Source organism: Podarcis liolepis (genome assembly GCF_965112155.1).
Source record: "Podarcis liolepis genome assembly, chromosome: 7".
NCBI classification, from domain to species: domain Eukaryota; kingdom Metazoa; phylum Chordata; class Lepidosauria; order Squamata; family Lacertidae; genus Podarcis; species Podarcis liolepis.
In genome coordinates, this window is record NC_139561.1 from 28338841 (window position 1) to 28356119 (window position 17279).

Below are 17279 nucleotides of genomic sequence, written 5' to 3' on the forward strand. Positions count from 1 at the left end.
TGCCTTGAGTCTCATGCTCCTCTCCATTATTACATAATGCTTGTTAACACCCAACCTGAAATTCTTCTTGTTGACTCATGGCTTGCTTGCCAAACCCAAGCAGAGGGACGTAATGTGCAAGAATCCCAGCTTCACATTGTTTGCAGCTTTATCCGGGGACCAACGAAACAATACTTGTGGAAGCAAGAAATAAAATTCAAACAAAAAACAAAAACAGGACCATGTCATGTTTTAAATTGTTTGGTAAAAGTGCCTTTTGGCTGAGCTGCTTCCTTGGGTCACAACAATGACTGTTTATGGCAGGGGCGGGGAGCCTGTTGCTGCTGGATTTCGGCTCCCACCAGCCCCAGAAGCCAGGATGTTGAAAATAGGAGCTGCAGGCCTGAAACGTTTGGAGGGGCACAGATGCCCCACCCCTGGTTGAAGAAAATGAGCTCAGGGGGATATTCCTGGACTTGAAGGTCTCCCCTCCCCTCCCCACCCAAAGACTCAAGTGCAGTTCAGAGAGTGAAAGCCTCCAAGGGAAGTGTGGAGGCAAGGAATCCACACCTTAATACAGGAGTATAACCAAAGCAGGAGATTCAATCTGCAGATAAGTGCGTAGGTGTGGAGATGACCCCTCCATTGTGCAAAGTTGGACCAGCAAAATGGTCTCAAAAACCCAAGTGTTGCTGGGTTACAACTCCCACCCTCCCTGACCATCAGCCACGTTGTCTGGAACTGGAGGCGAACAATACTTGGGAGGGACAGTCACTCCCTACCACTGTTCTACAATGTTGTACAACACTAACCATTGGGCATTAACTTCTGCCAAGGAAGCAACACAAAAAAGTAAGGGTAGCTGTGATGGCTGTTAAGGGAAAAACAAACCAGCAAGTCCTCCATAGGGCATGACCTTTATTGGGGCAACCAAAATATCACAAAATAGTATGCAAGCTTTTGAGTGCTCCAGAACTCATCACCAAGCGAGATGGTAGACGGAGCTCCTCAGGGCTTCTCCCAGGCTGCAAGTTGGCCCACAGGGAGGCACGCCAATCAGGACCAACGTGCCACCACGAATTCCTATTAATTACTTCCAGGGCATTTTTTCACTTGCTTATATAACACTAGATGAAGCAATGGAAGAGTGAAAATGATTTGCTAATTGTTAGCCTGGTACAGGACCATAAACACCAACATCTCCACCGTCCAACTCCAGCAGATTGTAATGTTTTGTCAAAACCCCAAAGTCCATACTGTGCAACAAGCTTCTATTTTTCCTATAACAGGGTGTGCTTCCTCTTGGGGGGCAGGATTAATAATTTTTTCAAAGCCAGTGCAACAGAGGTAAAGCAAGCTTGAAAAGCACTCTCAGAAATGCAGGCAGTGATGTCACAAAAGACGAGCAATCAACTCTAAGCAAGAAAATAATAAATCCAAGCTGAATAGGGAGGGGGAGAGGAACACTGCACAATAGACCTTTTCTGGCAATAGTCCTGAACAAGGTAACACAACTTGCATAGAAATTTCACACCAGATCTTCCCGCAACGGATCTTGTGCACTCCACATCTTATTAAAAGGAGACTCTTAAATGAGGAGGGGCAGGAGGAGAAGCTTTTAGGTTTTCACCTAAACATGCCTGAAAGTCTCATCAGGGGAAGGTTGGGGGTTGAGTAGCACCTAGTAACATTGGGGGCATGAAGATTTGAATGAGGCTAGTATGAACAAAAGTGGGGGGAAGCAGGGCAGTGTGCCCTAGACATCAGTGTGTGTGTGTGTCTTAAAATGGAGGAACTGGAAATAGTGTTTAACTGACAAGTGCTGAAGCAAAGTTTTGTGAGGAACCTACTCATAACTACCTGCACAACTACACAAGGCCCCTGGCTAACTGAACAGAAAGCAAATGAGCCACATTCCTGAATAATCTTAAGTTATGGGTGAAGTGGAATTCCATTCCCACAATAGTCTGACATGGTAGCTAAGACCAAGCAAATTAGGCCTACAGATTTTTACTTTCTGAACTTTCTGGTGCCCTAGATTAGATGATGCAGAGACCATTGCTTAGTTTCAAAAGATGTTTTTGCAGCCAACTGTCTAAATCTCTCCCTGCCGCCCCGGAATAAATCTGAAACACGTCTTCTTGCAACAGGTGAAGACCATACCTGCAAAGAACTGTTAAAGATGAAGGGAACAAAGAGTGTGTGTGCGCGTACGTACATACCAAAATATTTAATGGACATCCTACTCCACAGCAGGAAAAAGATCTTCCTTTAAACAGCGGACCCTATCCCAATGATCCCTATAGCTTAGCCCAATACTAATTATTATTGTATACTATTATGTTTATTTATTTATACTCCACCTTTTCCCGACAGGGACTCAAAGTAGCTTACGGATAAAAATAAGAGCACAGTAAAACAACAACAAAAAACTGGAAAACAACTAAACATAGATAGAAATCAAACTATATATACACAAAGTATCACGCCCCACCCCTGTGTCACCCTGTTCTCAATAGCCACCACTACAGTACGATTGGTGGAGAGACAGATACAAGGATGAGAATCATGGAGAGGTAAAAGGAAACACAGCAAAAATGCTTATTATCATTCCTGGGAAGTGGCTAGTGGGAGAGAAAGAGGTGGAGACCTGGGAGGAGTTCTATACTTTACTTTTGATTGCAATGTTTAAACAATGGGCGCATCTTTTCACCACCACCGCAAGGCACCGTGAGGCTGCTGTGCTGGTCTCTCCCAGCCCTTTCCCCCGCCCCGCCCCCCTCCCGAGGTTTGGAGGCTTTTAACGCAGCAGAGCAGCAGAAAACGACTCCAGGCGAAGTTTCACCCCGTCCTAGAGAAAGCAAAGCAGCTCCCCCCCCCAAAAAAAAACAACCCACAGGAAAAAAACCACAGAGGCAAAACAGATTTCTCCTGCTCCCTATCCTGGAGGGTCGGGGCTCTAGGAGTAAACGCAATCTTCAGACACACGATTGGGGAGACAGAGCAAAAGCCAGGCAAGGAGAGAGACCTCAAGGTAAAAGGGGGCCACGGCCACAGGGAGCTTTAACCGGGGCGGAGAAACATTTGACTACGATCCTTACGGAAACCCCGCCCTTTTATCTGTCCTGGAGTTGGAAGGGACCCCAGGGTCATCTAGTTCAACCCCCTACAATGCAGACGGGGCTCGAACCCACGACCGTGATATTAATAGACCCTCCCTGCTCTACCGGACTGAGCTGAATTGAAGTGCGTGTCTTTTAGGTGATTCCTCCTCAAAACAAACACCAACTGGCAACTCTTTACCTTTACTCCTCCCCGCTCCCCACAAAAACGACCGCGTCCAGCCAAGTTGCTAGTCCTCAGGACGCACGTGGTGGCGGGGGCAACCCGGCTCTGGGCGCCCCACTTCTCCCATTCACTCACCCGCCATCAGCACCGACCTTCGCCTCCGCTCGCTCTTTCCCCTCACACTTTACACACATCCGCGCAACGTGACAGGAGCCCCGCCCCCAGGGCCCGTAGGCGGGCGCGCCATCCGCATGAGAGTCCTGATTGGACCGCCGCGCGGAGGGGCGGGGCCGAAAGGGCGGGGTCTTAAAGAGGGCCAGAGTTGCTATTGGTAGAGAGAGGGAGGAGCCCGCGGGAAGTCGCGCTTCCATGCCTCGTGCCTGAGGAGGGTGTTACGCCCACCGCCGCTCGCTCTTGGAACGAGGGGAGCAGAAAAGGGTGTTCTACGTGTGGTGTGCACACGCGCACTCACTCCTTTCCCGCGCGCATGCTCGGGAGCGAACGGTGGTCAAATGGGCGGGGAGGGAGGCGGCTGCCCTTTGCTGCGCATGCTCAGCAACGGCCGCTTCGCAGTAAACATGTTTGCGAGGCGCGCCCAGCTGCTTCCCGCAGTCTTCCTAACGAGTGTATACTCTCAGGAGGGAAGCGGCTGTTCCTAGCGATCTTCTGCCCAGACGGCTTTGGCTGCCCTTTGCCAATCTCTGTCGGTCTCCAAGGCCGCCTGGTAAAGTCACGAGCCTGGAAAGGCGATTAAAAACAAAAATAAAAATAAAAATTTGGAAAGTTCTGGTCCCAAGTTCAGCATTTCCAAAAAGGGAGCTGGTTCCACTTCGCAGTTTCCTCCTTTTACAAGACAAAACTTTTTTTAAAATAATTTTTAATAGTTTTCAATTACAATCCAATAATAGCCCCATTATAACAATACCAAATTAGAAAACAATTATGAATATGAATCGTTCAAATTCCAAGTTAAATATTTTTAGTGCCCCCCCCCCCGTGGTAAAATTGATGGTTTGGTGATTTTATTTCTGTGTTCCAAAATTTTACTTCAATTACATTCCAGGGAACTATTTTGAGGTTGCGGTTCAGATAGCCTTCAACTAATTCTGCAAACTTCACAAAACTAGTTCGCTCCAAGTGCTGAAAGTGTCTTACTGTCGTGGGCTTGCCAATGCCAGGATGTTTGCGTTATCGACCCATCTGGTCTGGTGTGCCGTGTTTTGCCACAGAATATGCGACGTCTTTTTTCCTGCCTCTTATTTTCATCCGACTTCCCCGTTTCCTGCCGCCCCCCGCCTCCATCAAACACTGACACACACACCTTTGCCAATCCTGTTTGCAGCTCTTCATGCATCTGGTCAAGGGGCTGCAGCCCACAGAAGCACTTCTACCAGCCTTGCCCCTACATGGACCCCCTTCAGATGTTTTAAGCTCTCAGCTGCCAATCTGCATCAGGCCACTGTCCTTGGTTGCATCTAAAACTCAGGTAGGGCACCATCGGGGGGGGGGGGGATGAAGGGAAGGCTGGCCTAGGCCCTGAATGGAGAAAGTGGCTGTGGCCCCTTAGCTGCTGCCACATTTCCAACTCCCAGCCTGCCTAATGATCAGGGGTGGCAGTGGGCAACATCTGGAGGGTGACCGGTGCCACACCAGCCCTTCTAGGGGTGAGAGGAGACCAGACAGTGCCTCCTATCCATGGGCAGGCTGCTGTGAAGGTGGCATGGGGGTGCTGCCAAGGAGGCAGAAGATCTGGCCTCCAAGGAGCACAACACAACTGTTGCTGCCACAGCGTGCAATATCTTTCTTGGGGGCCAGAGCTGCTGCTCCTGTGGTCCTACACCTTGCCTCATGGGTGGGCCGGTCCTGGTAGCAAAACTATTGCTCTCCAGCCTGTTTGCGGGGTGCCAGGAGCCGTCTGGTTGACCAACGTCGGAAAGAAGACACCAGGGTAGATGGACTTTTAGGTCTGTGGCAGGTGCAGGGCTCATTGGGTGAGTCCACAGCTATTCTGTGCACATGGCAACCTTATGACAAGAGCATGCGCCAAGCCAGGATAAGCCAACAAAAAGAAGCTGAGGCTTACTGGCACAAAGTTAGCTATTAAAAAGGGGGAAGGGAACCTTCAAAGGAAAAGAAGTTGCAGAATGTGACAGTTAGTCTGTCACTATCTGGAGTGACACAGCACTCTTCACTTGAGAACTTCAAGAGCCTTGCAGCTGAACCAGGCTATTACAAGAAAAAAACTGCTCCCTTTCCCTTATGGGGTACCCAAGAGCCCATACAGAGTCCTTATGTAGGTCGGTATGAGAAAATAAGAAGCCAACCAGAGAATATTGAGAAGCAAAGACACTAGTAAGCCTGATCCTTATTAAACTGTTGCAAAAGGGTCTCAACCCCCCCACCCCACGCAGGAGGAAGGAGAGGAACCCTGAACAATGGTGTGCCAGCCCTTATATAGACTTTCTGAAATTGCCCACACTAGAGCCCAAGACCACCCCCCAATACATCAAAAATACATCACTGAAGGGGTGGTCTACAGCAGAAATACATCACAGGAGGCAGTCTACAGCAGAAATCCTGTCTGGCAGGAAACCTGTTGATGGGTTTACCTGGAGAGCCTGGCCAGTCTTATGTGGTGATAAATACTTAATTCCAGAGTCCACATCACAGGCTCACCCTATTCATATCTTAAATGTGCCCTTAAGGCAGGATTTGTGAGCAAAGACACAGTGGGAAGGTTTTTCCCATTTCCTCCCTCCTTGCAGAGAAACATTTGGTCAATTTGGGAGAGTGAAAATCGTTTCAGGACTGTCTTCCTGTACTGTTTCAGACATGTGGATTATATATTTATGTACATGTTTGCCTTGTACATTTATTTTATATCTAAGTCCTTATAATTCTTATAACAAGGCCAAAGGGAGTCTACCCAGTCGAGCATCTGGGGCCGACTGAATGACTTTACTGGTGAGCCTGCAAGAATGACCTGAGTGCAAGAACAGCAGAGCTCTCCCCGCTCATGAATCCCAGCAACTGCCCTGCAAAGCATACTGTGTCCGAAAGTGGAATTGAAACCAACAGCATCATGACCAGCAGAAAGCAGAAGTGAAAGGAGTAGAGGAAAATCCTCTGCGGCTTCCCTTCCACTTTTACTTTATTACTTTTACAAAAAAGAATGCACACTAGAAGCGACTTATAATCCACTTTTTATTAAGCAGTTGTAAAGAAGGCTTCTCTTTGCCCTGTTAATAGTGCCAGGAAGTTGTGTGAAGCTTTGCACCCTGGCCAAGACATACACACATATACACAAAACAATGCTGGATTTCAGTCAAGGCACTAGCAAGTCTTACAAGGCAAAATTCACATCCAGTGTTTGGTTAAGCTTGAAGTTTATAGAAATGTTTTAATAACATTTTATACAGTAAGAGGATTGATAACACCTGAATAATCAAACATTTTTGAAATCATTACCATAATTCTTACCCTCCCGATGTATATTCCACCTTCACTTTAAAACTAGCAGGTTAACAACTATCGCAGGACAAGTTTCAAGAAAAAGACTCCTTATAAAGTGCCTGCCAATTTGGTTTTGCTTGGAGTTCTTTAAGGCAGACCAACCTATTCTTCATTCATCTTCACCACCCCTTTAAAACTCTAGTTTTCTAGCAATTTGAACAACAAATGTGTACAAAAGGGGGGGGGGAATCGGCAAGGAACCGAGGACTACATGTTTGGCAATGCTGGTAAACAGTACAGACCCGGTCTCATTCATATATGCAGTTTTTGCTCATAAGTAGAGGGCGACAAGGAGAACAGAAGACCCAAAGGGGTGGGGTGTTGTGCGAAGGGTGCAAGGGGGTGGGTGGGAAGCGAAAGTGAATCACCCAGAAGGCACACAATCACACACTGCTTGGCTCATGAAGAGCTGTGACACACCAGAGTATCTTGCACACGGAAGAGGACAGAAGCACTCTCTGACAAAATCTCTCAAGGAGGGCAGCCAACATCTGCATGGACCACCCTAAGCAACATGAGATGCAAGTCAAAAGTACTTTCAAGGTTGCTTTTGACCCTCATTTCCCAAACAGATAATATGATCTGCTGGTATGCTGAGGAAGCTTTTCTTGCCGGTTTTAGTTTTGCCAAAACCCCCAATGCAGAAACGTTAGTTAAATTCAACCAGAAATATGTTTTCAAAAATACTTTTATAATATTTGTTCGGATCCAGGCAAAAGGCACTGAGGAACGACAGCTCACGACGAGAAGAGCAGAAGGCACAGTGCTTTGTCCCAAATACTGCAAAAAGGTGTATTGGCACTTAAGTGCTTGGAGTGTGCAAGTTTCATGGTTGCTCCCCACCCGATTAGGAGATATTATCTAATTAAGGCAACAATGATTCCAAAATGGCACAAGAGGAAAAAAAATTCTCCAGAAAGCACAAATGAAAGCTAGTTTCCTTCCCTGTCCAGGTATAGGAGGTGAAACAGATAAAAAATACCCATGATCTATGAAAACCCACCCAGAAACTCACAGCTTTAGTATAGATCATGATACCCCCAAGCCTTAAGATGTTTCACCCTCACTCATACAGGTCTTAGCAGTCTCAGCCAACTGCAACAGCATTTACAAGTTGAAGCGCATCATTTGAATAAAGGCACATTTGTCTATAGGCTACAGAGTTAACATTTCTATCCAAAATAAACGTTTGATTTGTGCACCCGTAGGAAAGCTTGATATGGAGGAGACTGATGTTCTTGTTGAAAACTGCTTCAAGTTCCAGGGTTTCCTCAAAAGGCTCACGAGGACACGCTCCAAACTATATATATATATTATAAAAAAATAATCACAAGGGGTCAGGAGAAGAAACATGATTTTATGCTTCAAATCAAAGGATACCTTTAAAACTATTTATATTTGAAGAGTGTTCCCTTTATAAAAAGTGGTCATCATCTGACACTGGGCAACTAGCAAAATTGGCAACCACAGAATGCAAAGCACTTGCCGTTGACTTCCCATTAAGAACAAACTCAACAAAAGGAATTGGGACGGCAGTTTTACCTTCCCAAACCGTATGTTGTTGGGACTCCAGCTGCATGAAGCCAACAGCCATCAAACCAGAAAGTTATCTGCACAGTCTTGAGTCAATTTGTACATGAATCAGGGCACAGAGGCATTTGTGGCAGCTATTCCACAGTGCCAGGGAACTCTTTTTCCTGAAAACAGAGGTAGCCCTCTGGAGGCTGCTGAACTGCTGCTTCAATCATCCTTGACCATTGGCCATGCTGGCTGAGGGTGATGAGAGTCCAGCAACATCTGGGAGCCTCTCCTTGCTCCTTAGCCTGGCGACTGAGAAGAGCTAAAAGATCTTCTATTTGAGCAGTGTTACTACTAGATCAACGTACCTGGGGAAATAACTATCTTGTAGGGCTTCTACACACAACCTTTTAGAAGAGTTCTCAGTCTGCAACGGGTCCACTGGGAGCGGAACAGAATATATAATACCTGGCTCCCCTTTACTACAAATCCCGAGAGAGACAGACAGAAGAAAGCCACTTGACTGCATTACCAGTGGCCTTCCAACGGAGAATCACAAGTTCTTTCTTTGAAGACGTTTTTCAGGGGCACAAATGGCAAATGAAGCAGAGAGGTCCAATATATCAGTGAGTCCCAGGCTAAGGAGCAAGGGGTCTCCAATTCCAAGGCCTCTATCTGATTATGGATGCTTTTGCTAACCTCCAGGTGTTTTGGACTACAACTCCCATCAGCCACAGCCATATTTGCAAGGTCTGATGGGAGTTGTAGTCCAAAGAAACTGCAGGGAAACATGTTGGCGAAGGTTGGTCGACAATATTCCATGCCTAACCAGGACTCAAAACGCTTACCAATGATGATGATTAAGAGAACGACCACCACTGCAATCAGAATGGCCCACATCTGCCAAGAGAGAGAAACAGAGCAGAACTATTAAATCTGCGAGCCACCACCATAATTTGCAAGTTTAATCTAGTATCCTAGTTTTGTCTAATTGCAATCACTCAACAGATACTGGCATTTAACATCATTTGGGAACTGTGAATTTCTTTGAGAAGTAGCAGCCTACTAATACAAGGATTCCGGTCAATATAATATAGCAGCCTATATTTTTACCAAAATAAATAAATAAATAAATAAATAAATAAATAATCAATCAATCAATCAATCATTCAGGAACTGGGAAATTGTGTGCATTAGTCAACAGGGAGTAAAACACATAATCATAGAATTGTAGAGTTGGAAGGGACCCCAAGGGGTCCCTGCAACAGGAATCTCAACTGAAGACTCCATGACAAGTGGCCATCTGACCTCTACTTAAAGGAGAGCCCACCACATTCCAAGGGAGTCCGTTCCACTGTCAAACAGCTCTTACTGTCAGAAAGTTCTTCCAGATGTTTAGTTGGAATCCCCTTTCTTTTAACTGAAGCCATCGGGGTTGGTCCTACCCTCTGGAACCGGAGAAAATAAACTTCCCACTGGTGTCCCTTTCCTGACCCTCTACAGGTCTTCAGTTTCCAAGAGGCTCCCTCAGTCATCCTTTGCAGCTGTCCAGGGACTCAGGGGGAACCCCGTATCTTCTGCCAACCTAGTTCCCTCCAGATGTTCTGGACCTCAGCTGTATTCCAAACCACCTGGAGGGCCCCAGGCTGGCGAAGGCTGCTGCCGCCCAGTCAGAGTTACCTTGCAATTCTTCCACCAGTACTTCCTCTTCAGCTTGGCAGCATTTGTCTCAAACTGGGCAGCTCCGGCTTGCAGGGCATCCACGCGGTCATCCAGCACGGACAGCTTCTCATCCCTTTCCAAAACCTTGTCCACGTTGACTCTCATGATATCCACCACCTGAGAAGTCAGAATGATTCTTAGCATGCATGTGTATGCCTCTATCATTTCTTTACATATACAGTGGACGCTTGGGTTATGAACGTGATCCGTGTGGGATACACATTCGCAACCTGCAGCGTTCACAACCCGCAGTGGTGCGTCTGCGCACGCCCGGGTTGCGGTTCGGTGCTTCTGTGCATATGCAAAGCACGATTTAACACTTCTGCGCATGCACGACCACCGAAACCCGGAAGTAACCCATTCCGGTACTTCCGAGTTTTGGTGGGTCCGTAACCCAAAAAAACACAACCCGAAGCATCTATAACCCAAGGCATGACTGTATATACAGTCATACCTTGGAAGTCGAATGGGCCCCCTTTGGCCAGATTCAGCAGCTGGGGTCTCTGTGTATATACTTCCATGGATTAAGTCCACTAGCAGAGGAAAGCTTGGGCCAGCCTTGCCCACAGCCTAGTGCCTTCCAGATGGTATTGGACCCCGAAACCCAGCATCCAGTGATGAGTTGGGAGGTGACGAACATCTGGAAGGCTGGTTTGTGCCGTAATAAATTGTAGTTGGCCACACAATACCCTTTGTTGATTTCATGGCAGCAGACGGCCAAACTGAACCCCTCTGGAAACAGGAAAACCACAACAGGGTGCCAAGTTGCTTGGCACTTAGAAGCCACACTAAGTTTACACCAGCTAGACACCCCCCCTCTTGAAGGTTACCCCCCACCCCCACAGAGTAGGTAGTCTACAGTATGCATCTTGCTGCAGCTTCACGCAGTGCAGCCAAAGAGAAGAGGAAGGAAGAGGGCAGATGATGGCCAGCTTTGCTCATGTCTTGCAAGAGACAGATGAACCTCGCCACACAGGGATGCTCAGGGGAGCCACAATGGTGCCACACCTACCTCATCCACCTGGTTCTGGGTTTTCTGAAGCCGGTTGCTGCCTGGGGCAGAGGCAGCCCCTGAGGGGCCACTGGTTGACCTGCAAGTCAGAGGCAACAGTCAGGTTATCACGGCCTGCTGTGTGCTTGGCCAGGACAGAATTCCAGTGGTAAAGAATTCCCCCTGCATGTGTTGCTTCTTAGATTTGTGTCCATTGTACCAAATGGTGTCTTGAAAGCAGCTCAGAATTAGCATTTAGAGTTAAAAACACCAGATTTCATTTTTTTTAAAAAAACCAAACCCCAAATCTTTACACCTTTAAAAATTAAAACCAGCTTCCAAAAGATGGACACTGCGGGAAGGAAAAATGAAAACAAATGTCAGCAGCATTTGAGAGTGCAAAGTTTCAAACTGAAGGATTAGCTGCTAAAAAAAAACAAACCAGTGATTTAAAGTTTCAGGAAGTGACCTCTAGCTCTCTTAGACCTCACTGTCTTTAGGATTTCAGCTCATGGCTGAATCATATCTTCTTGCCAATTAAGTGTCAAGACACTTGCATGTTATTAAAATCTCAGTCTAGGTACCATTTGTGATACTGAAGGCAAAGTGTCAGGAGGGGGGCACCAGCTGAGGCTCCTATCATGATGGGGGTGGTTGATGGGTCTTGGGAGTCCAACAGGGCTCACCCCTGTAATAAGGGAAAGCCACCACAAGTTGCCAGGAGGCTGTCAACACAGTGACACCACCAGACCCACAACAGGCTCAAAGACAGGATGTGATGATTTGCCCATAACAGTTAAGTCCTTTAAAGTTTGCAGGTTTGTTTCTCTTGCATCAAATCCCCACCCAAAAACTAAATTATCAGGGCAACACCCCCCACAAAAAACTTATGGAAGCAGAGCTGCCTTTCCCATAGGGCTTAGTGGTGCATCGCGCCAGGGCACTGGCCTCTCAGGGGCGCCCCAGGGAGCTGCGTGGCTTTGCCAGCGGCCTCCCCGTTCCCTGCATGCCCAACTGCGCCCCACCAACCATATGGCTTGTGGGCATGCAACTTCCAATCCTCTGCAGGGATCGCTCTCCCGCAGCGGCATGGGGGAGAGTTGCCCCCCCCCGATGGCTGGTAGTGCACAGCTTCCCCCCCATCTGTATTAATTTGGGGGCGTTGAGCGGATATTTGCACCCCGGCGCCGCATCTGCTAAAGACGGCCCTGTCTGGAAGCAACCAGTTTTGAAAGGGCACGATCCATCAGACTGATCACTCTCTTGTTAACCGAAGGGCATGCATTGCAGTTGACCAAGGGGGCTGCCCCAAATGTTCCTAACACAAGTGTAACATACACATGCAAGAAAACCCTATTTTAAGTTTGATGGAGGTTTAACTTTAAACTGCTAATATGTGAAACTTCCAGTGTTGTGTGCAGGTCTCCCTATAACAAAACAGAATGGTGTAAAATCCTATCCATGTCAACCGATAAACAACCTCCAAAAGTGTCCAATATGGCTGACCCTTCCTTTGTAACCATTTTTAACTGCAATGCTGGGACACAGTTATTAGGCAGGAAAGCCCCATTAGTCAGACTGTGGCTTGCTTAGGAGTAGCATTTATGCAAGTTTTATATTGCTTTTTCCACCCAGTTAGGAGCAAAATGTAATTAAAACCATCAACACAAACTAATTCACACTGCCATTAAAATACCCAAGGGCACAAGCTTCTAAAAAAGCAGTCTAATGGTTGTACAATGGTTGGGTCCCTGGGGATTTAACTCCTAAAGGCCTGGGTGAATAAATAAAGACTTTGCAAGCATCTGAAGACCATCAGTGAGGGGAAACAATCCCATTTCCCAAGGGCGGGCCACAGTCAACATAACATGGGATAGCACTGAAAGCCTCTTTCACTTTCACAGCTGAACATCCATCTCCTTCCGAAAGTGAGTTTTGGAAATTCACTGGGGTGTTTCTGCCCAGCAGTACTGGTAAGAGAAAGGACTTGGCAGGTTGGCGAGTCTAGCTGACTCTTCCTGGTGCCCCGCTGGTTGGTTAGTTTTCAATGGCACGGAGCCATTGTGCCAAGTTGGGCCCCTTCAGCCCAAATGTGTGATTTATACTAATCTCCTCCCAGCTGAATTCTGGTCCATGTGGGCAAGAGAAACAGCTGTTTAACAGCTGGCACCAGAAGAAAAGGGAGAGCCTCATTTCGTAGGGTGACCTGTATCCCACATGCTCACCCTGAACCACTTGAAATTCAACAGGGAACACTTTGTTTTCAAAAGAAAATTAGAATATACAACACCCCTTGCAAAGTGGTGACATTGCTCAAGTTCAACCTGTGGTTAATTCTTCGAGAGCGTCAGGGCTCCTGAGCGCTGGCACCGTGATTCATAGGGGCCGAGCCCCCAAACAAATTCAACTCCAATTTCCCCCTCCATACTGAAAGCCTGAAAGATTACTCTTCGTTTGCCTTACAAGGGAACAGGCACGGTACTGCATCCCTTTCCTTTAAGGCTTCCGCCCTAATTCAAGGCGATTTACTGCCAAGTAGACATGAAGCTGCTTCCCAAAAAGTTTTACTTGGAGCAGGCGCAGTGAAATTAATGCACTTAAGCCAGTAGCGTCTACTCCGAGGAGGACTAGCCTTGGAGAGGCGTGAGAACGCAACTTCGGCAGCGGGCCACTTTAGGGCTGCAGCCGTTCTGTGCCTCGGTGGAGACGCGTACCCGAAGGCACTCTGCCTATGCCTAGAGGCCGCGCCTCTGCCCACGCCACGCAAGCCCGGGAAAAGAAACGAGAGAGTGTCCGGCCGACTTTCACTACCCTCCGTGGCGGCCAGGAGCAACGGGACGGGCCAGCGCGCCGGGGTGCAAAAGCGAAAGGGAGGGAGAGCAACCGGGCTGCGGGCCGGGGCCTAAGGCCGGGGAGGCGCCGCCCCAAGCAGGGCAGCTAGCGGGGAGCCCCGACGCCCGCCCACCGCCCCCAGATCAGGATCGGTCCCCCTCCGCCTGCGAACGGGGCTCACATGGTGACGTTGGGGCTGGTCGTGGCGCAGCAGCGACTCTCTCCAAGGAACTTCTGCTGCTCCGCGGGCTGTTGCTGTTGCCGCTTCGGGCTGCAACTTTTGCAGGCGCGGCCGCTGGGTGGGGCCCTGGGAAGCTCCGCCCCGCCGGCCGGGGAAAGCCCCCAGCCCCAGGAGCAGGAGGCGGAGGAAGGGGAAGCAGCTAGGCGCCTCCGAGAGCGCAACCCGCGGAGCTGGAAACCCGCCCGACGGCAAGGAGCAGCAGGGAAGCCTTGCAAGCGCTTGAGCGCGCTCAGCCGACGGCTTCTGAACCCGCTGGCCGCGGCGCCCGTCAGTCTCTTCTTAGGGCTTCTTCGGAAACTCTTGATTTGTGGCGTCTTCTTTCCCTGGACGGCCGTGACTGGAAGGCTACTAGGCACGATGGCTCTTCCCCGCTCCCAGGCGCAGCAATGCATCTAAACGGCAGTGGTTGAAAGTTACAGGAAGGGACAAGGGCTCTTGCGCTCGGGTCCTACTTGCGCGTTATCCACTGCTTCGCTGGACGGTGCACTCGATAAGCCACTGGCTTGATCCACCAGGGCTCTCCTTACTGTATGTTCTTAAGTGCATTGCGCTGGAGGGAGGCTGGTGAGCCTCCGGTGCTCGTCCTACTCAGAGGAGATCCGCTCAAGTTAAGAACGGAGCAGCCCATCACCGGCTGCATTTGGGAGTACCTGATGGGGAGGGGGCACGTTTTTACCTGCGCCACGCTTGATGCCAAATATGATGCCTAGTACTGGGCAGGTGGGCATGTTGGGCGGGACCGGACCCTGCCTGCTTTTGATTTAGAGAAAGGTTGTGGCCACAAACGGGCTAACAAGGAATTCTCGGGAAGTAGTGATGGTCACCAACCTGGATGGCTTTATAAGAGGATTAGGCGCATTCATAATTCTTCTATATGCTGGTTGCTGGAAGCCACAGGCAGGGAGAGTGCCCTTGTGCTTGTGTCCTGCTTGTAGGCTTCCCACAGGCCAGTCACTGTGAGAACAGGATGCTAGATCAGATGGTCCCCTTTTAGCCTAATCCTGCTGGACTTGCCTTATGTTCTTAGAACAAGGCATGACAGATTATGCTCATCTCCTTTTGTTGATGAGTCCCTAGTCTGGTAGATCAGCGGGATGCTGTGGACATTGGAGTACTGCATATTGACTTCAGCAGTGCTTTTGACAATTTCCCCCCATTACACTTGTTATCTACTGGTATCTAAGGAACTGTACTTAAAGAGCATTTACAAATGCCTCTTTGTTTACCTGGAGAAGAGTGGCACGCAGGGTTTGGACCTAGGTCTGCTGTTGCTTAACACCTTTATAAATGACTGAACAAAGAAATGGAAATCTGCAGATGACACCGAACTGGGTGGTGTAGCTAAAACACTGGAAGACGGAAACAAGAAGACAGAGAAGTGGCCAAAACAAATTTCAACAGAGATAAATGTAGAGTTCAGTATGGAAGGTAGGCAAAACCTGGGCACATATGCAAGATGGCTGACTCATGGCACAACCTGTCACTCAGCCAGTCTTCCAAAGCCCAGAGAGTATTTCCACACAGAAGCAGCTCTGACGTGGCCTTTGCAGTGCTAATGGAAAGCCTAGCCTAGGCTGGGCAGAAAGTGCATTTGCATTGCAAAAGCCTTTCCTGTGATTCAGCATGGAAAAGAGCACTGAGGGCAATTCAAGCCTGGCATGTACAAAATACTACTGAGAATCTTAATTGCTGGAGCCCTCTGTAATGCCAGAAGAACAGCACTGATTATTTTGAGAGGTATGGCCTGGAGAACAGGTCCAATGAGGAAAGGTGTTGGGTATGTCTAGCCAGGAAATGATATTAAAATGTTAGAGGACAGAGTCAATTTGTTTTCTGTTGCTTCAGGGCTGGAGGATGGGGGGTCCTGCAGACCTCCAGATATTGTTGAACCACCACCACCACCACCACCACCAACATGCCCAGAAATGATGGGAACCACATCATAGATTCTCCACCTGCTACTCTAGAGGGAAGGCCATGAACCACAGGGCTTGAAACATTTTAAATGAAACATTAAGAAATTTCCTGATGGTATGAGGACTTTGACAGGCCAACAGACTGCTGTCTTGCAGGGCCGGCCCACTGACAGTTGCCTCAAGCGGCAGGGTGGGGAGGGTCAGCAGTCAGTTGATCACCTGCACTTGTTGCATGTATCTGCTGCCTAGAAAGAGCAGGGCTGCTGGCTTCTAGTTTCCTGTGTGCCAGGGGATGGACGCTTCTCCCGACACCATGAAGAGAGACAGATAATCTGCATTTTCTGCGTTCCTCTTTGGTTGGAAGAGGAACCTGGCTCTCATCCACAGTTTGCCTGGCACTTGCTTCCCCATGGAATGTGAGGGCAGACAAAGGCACTGGGTGCATGGAGCAATCTGGCTGCCACGACCCCCAATCACGTTCCTGGAAGAACAGGTTATCCTGCTAATTGGGTTTTTTTTTTAAACTACAGGTGTGTGCTAGAGATGATAAAATGCAAAAATGAACACAGCTACAAGGATTTAAAAGGTCTGGATTGAGAGCGGATTTCATTCGGATGATGGGGGGGGATGGGATCCCACGGTTTGCTTATATCAAAATTTTTCTCTACGTTTATGATACAGTAACCTTTCCCGGAATGCATTTTTTTTTAAAAAAAAAGTGAGGAAGAAATTGGAATATAAATATGGAATTTAACAAAACTGGAACTGCATGTGTGAGAGAAAGGAACTGAGAGGGAAGAGGGCGGAACACTACACTTTGAAAATATGGAGCAAAGCCTGCCTTAACCACAAAAGAGTGTGTTTGACTCTTGGCCATAAATCAGGGAAGAAAGGAGTCTACCAGCTGTGGGAATAGAAGCTTTTGGACTACCTATTTGCAGTCTGGATTCAAACCGTTCTTCCTAGGCTGGAAAAATTGTGAAGGCGGCTTCGCGACTGGAAGCCAAATCATGGCCTGTAAGAATAGCCAGTGGCTGGAGGCATGTCCTGTGTTGTCACAGGGGCTCATGAGAAGCAAAAATGTCCCTCTCAATCATGGAAATGGGTATAGTTTTAATAACAACCCATCTCACTTATGCCCATTTTGCACTCCTGAACAGGTGCCCAAACCTGACAGTGAGTTTTATCCAAGGCTAGCCTGACTCAAGAGTAAACCCACTGAAGTTAATGAACATGACTAACTTAGGTCCATTGATTTCAGTGGGTCTACTCTGAGCAG

General features: G+C 48.2%; 3 protein-coding genes across 11 annotated transcripts in view; 1 reads left to right on the plus strand and 2 right to left on the minus strand.

The window, feature by feature from the left end:
• Positions 1-3501, minus strand: part of PER3 (period circadian regulator 3) — a 26725-nt gene extending 23224 nt beyond the window's left edge. For 4 of the 6 annotated variants that reach the window (XR_014528391.1, XR_014528392.1, XM_083512885.1 and 1 more), the window contains exon 1: positions 3403-3501. The gene's annotated coding sequence lies outside the window, so the exon portion shown is untranslated. Of the gene's footprint in view, positions 1-3282 lie in introns of all 6 variants that reach the window. The other 2 variants (XM_083512886.1, XM_083512884.1) reach the window with 1 other exon arrangement.
• The window catches only part of UTS2 (urotensin 2), a 579903-nt gene that overhangs the window by 28418 nt on the left and 534206 nt on the right, over positions 1-17279 (plus strand). The gene's annotated exons all lie outside the window — the stretch shown is intronic.
• On the minus strand, positions 6455-14609 carry VAMP3 (vesicle associated membrane protein 3). Its single transcript, XM_083513293.1, has 5 exons — positions 14025-14609; positions 11033-11111; positions 9979-10137; positions 9147-9198; positions 6455-8080 (listed from the first exon to the last, which is right to left on the minus strand). Exons 1-5 carry the CDS (start codon positions 14474-14476, stop codon positions 8061-8063), a joined length of 762 nt encoding a protein of 253 aa, XP_083369419.1. The 5' UTR covers positions 14477-14609; the 3' UTR covers positions 6455-8060.

Excerpts from the sequence above, each read along its gene's own strand:
- VAMP3 (XM_083513293.1), bottom strand. The coding sequence starts at position 14,476 with ATGCATTGCTGCGCCTGGGAGCGGGGAAGAGCCATCGTGCCTAGTAGC. Across the intron at positions 11,112-14,024 it reads ACCAGCCCCAACGTCACCAT|GTCAACCAGTGGCCCCTCAG; the intron begins GTGAGCCCCGTT and ends TCTGACTTGCAG. Across the intron at positions 9,199-9,978 it reads ACTGGTGGAAGAATTGCAAG|ATGTGGGCCATTCTGATTGC; the intron begins GTAACTCTGACT and ends CTCTCTTGGCAG.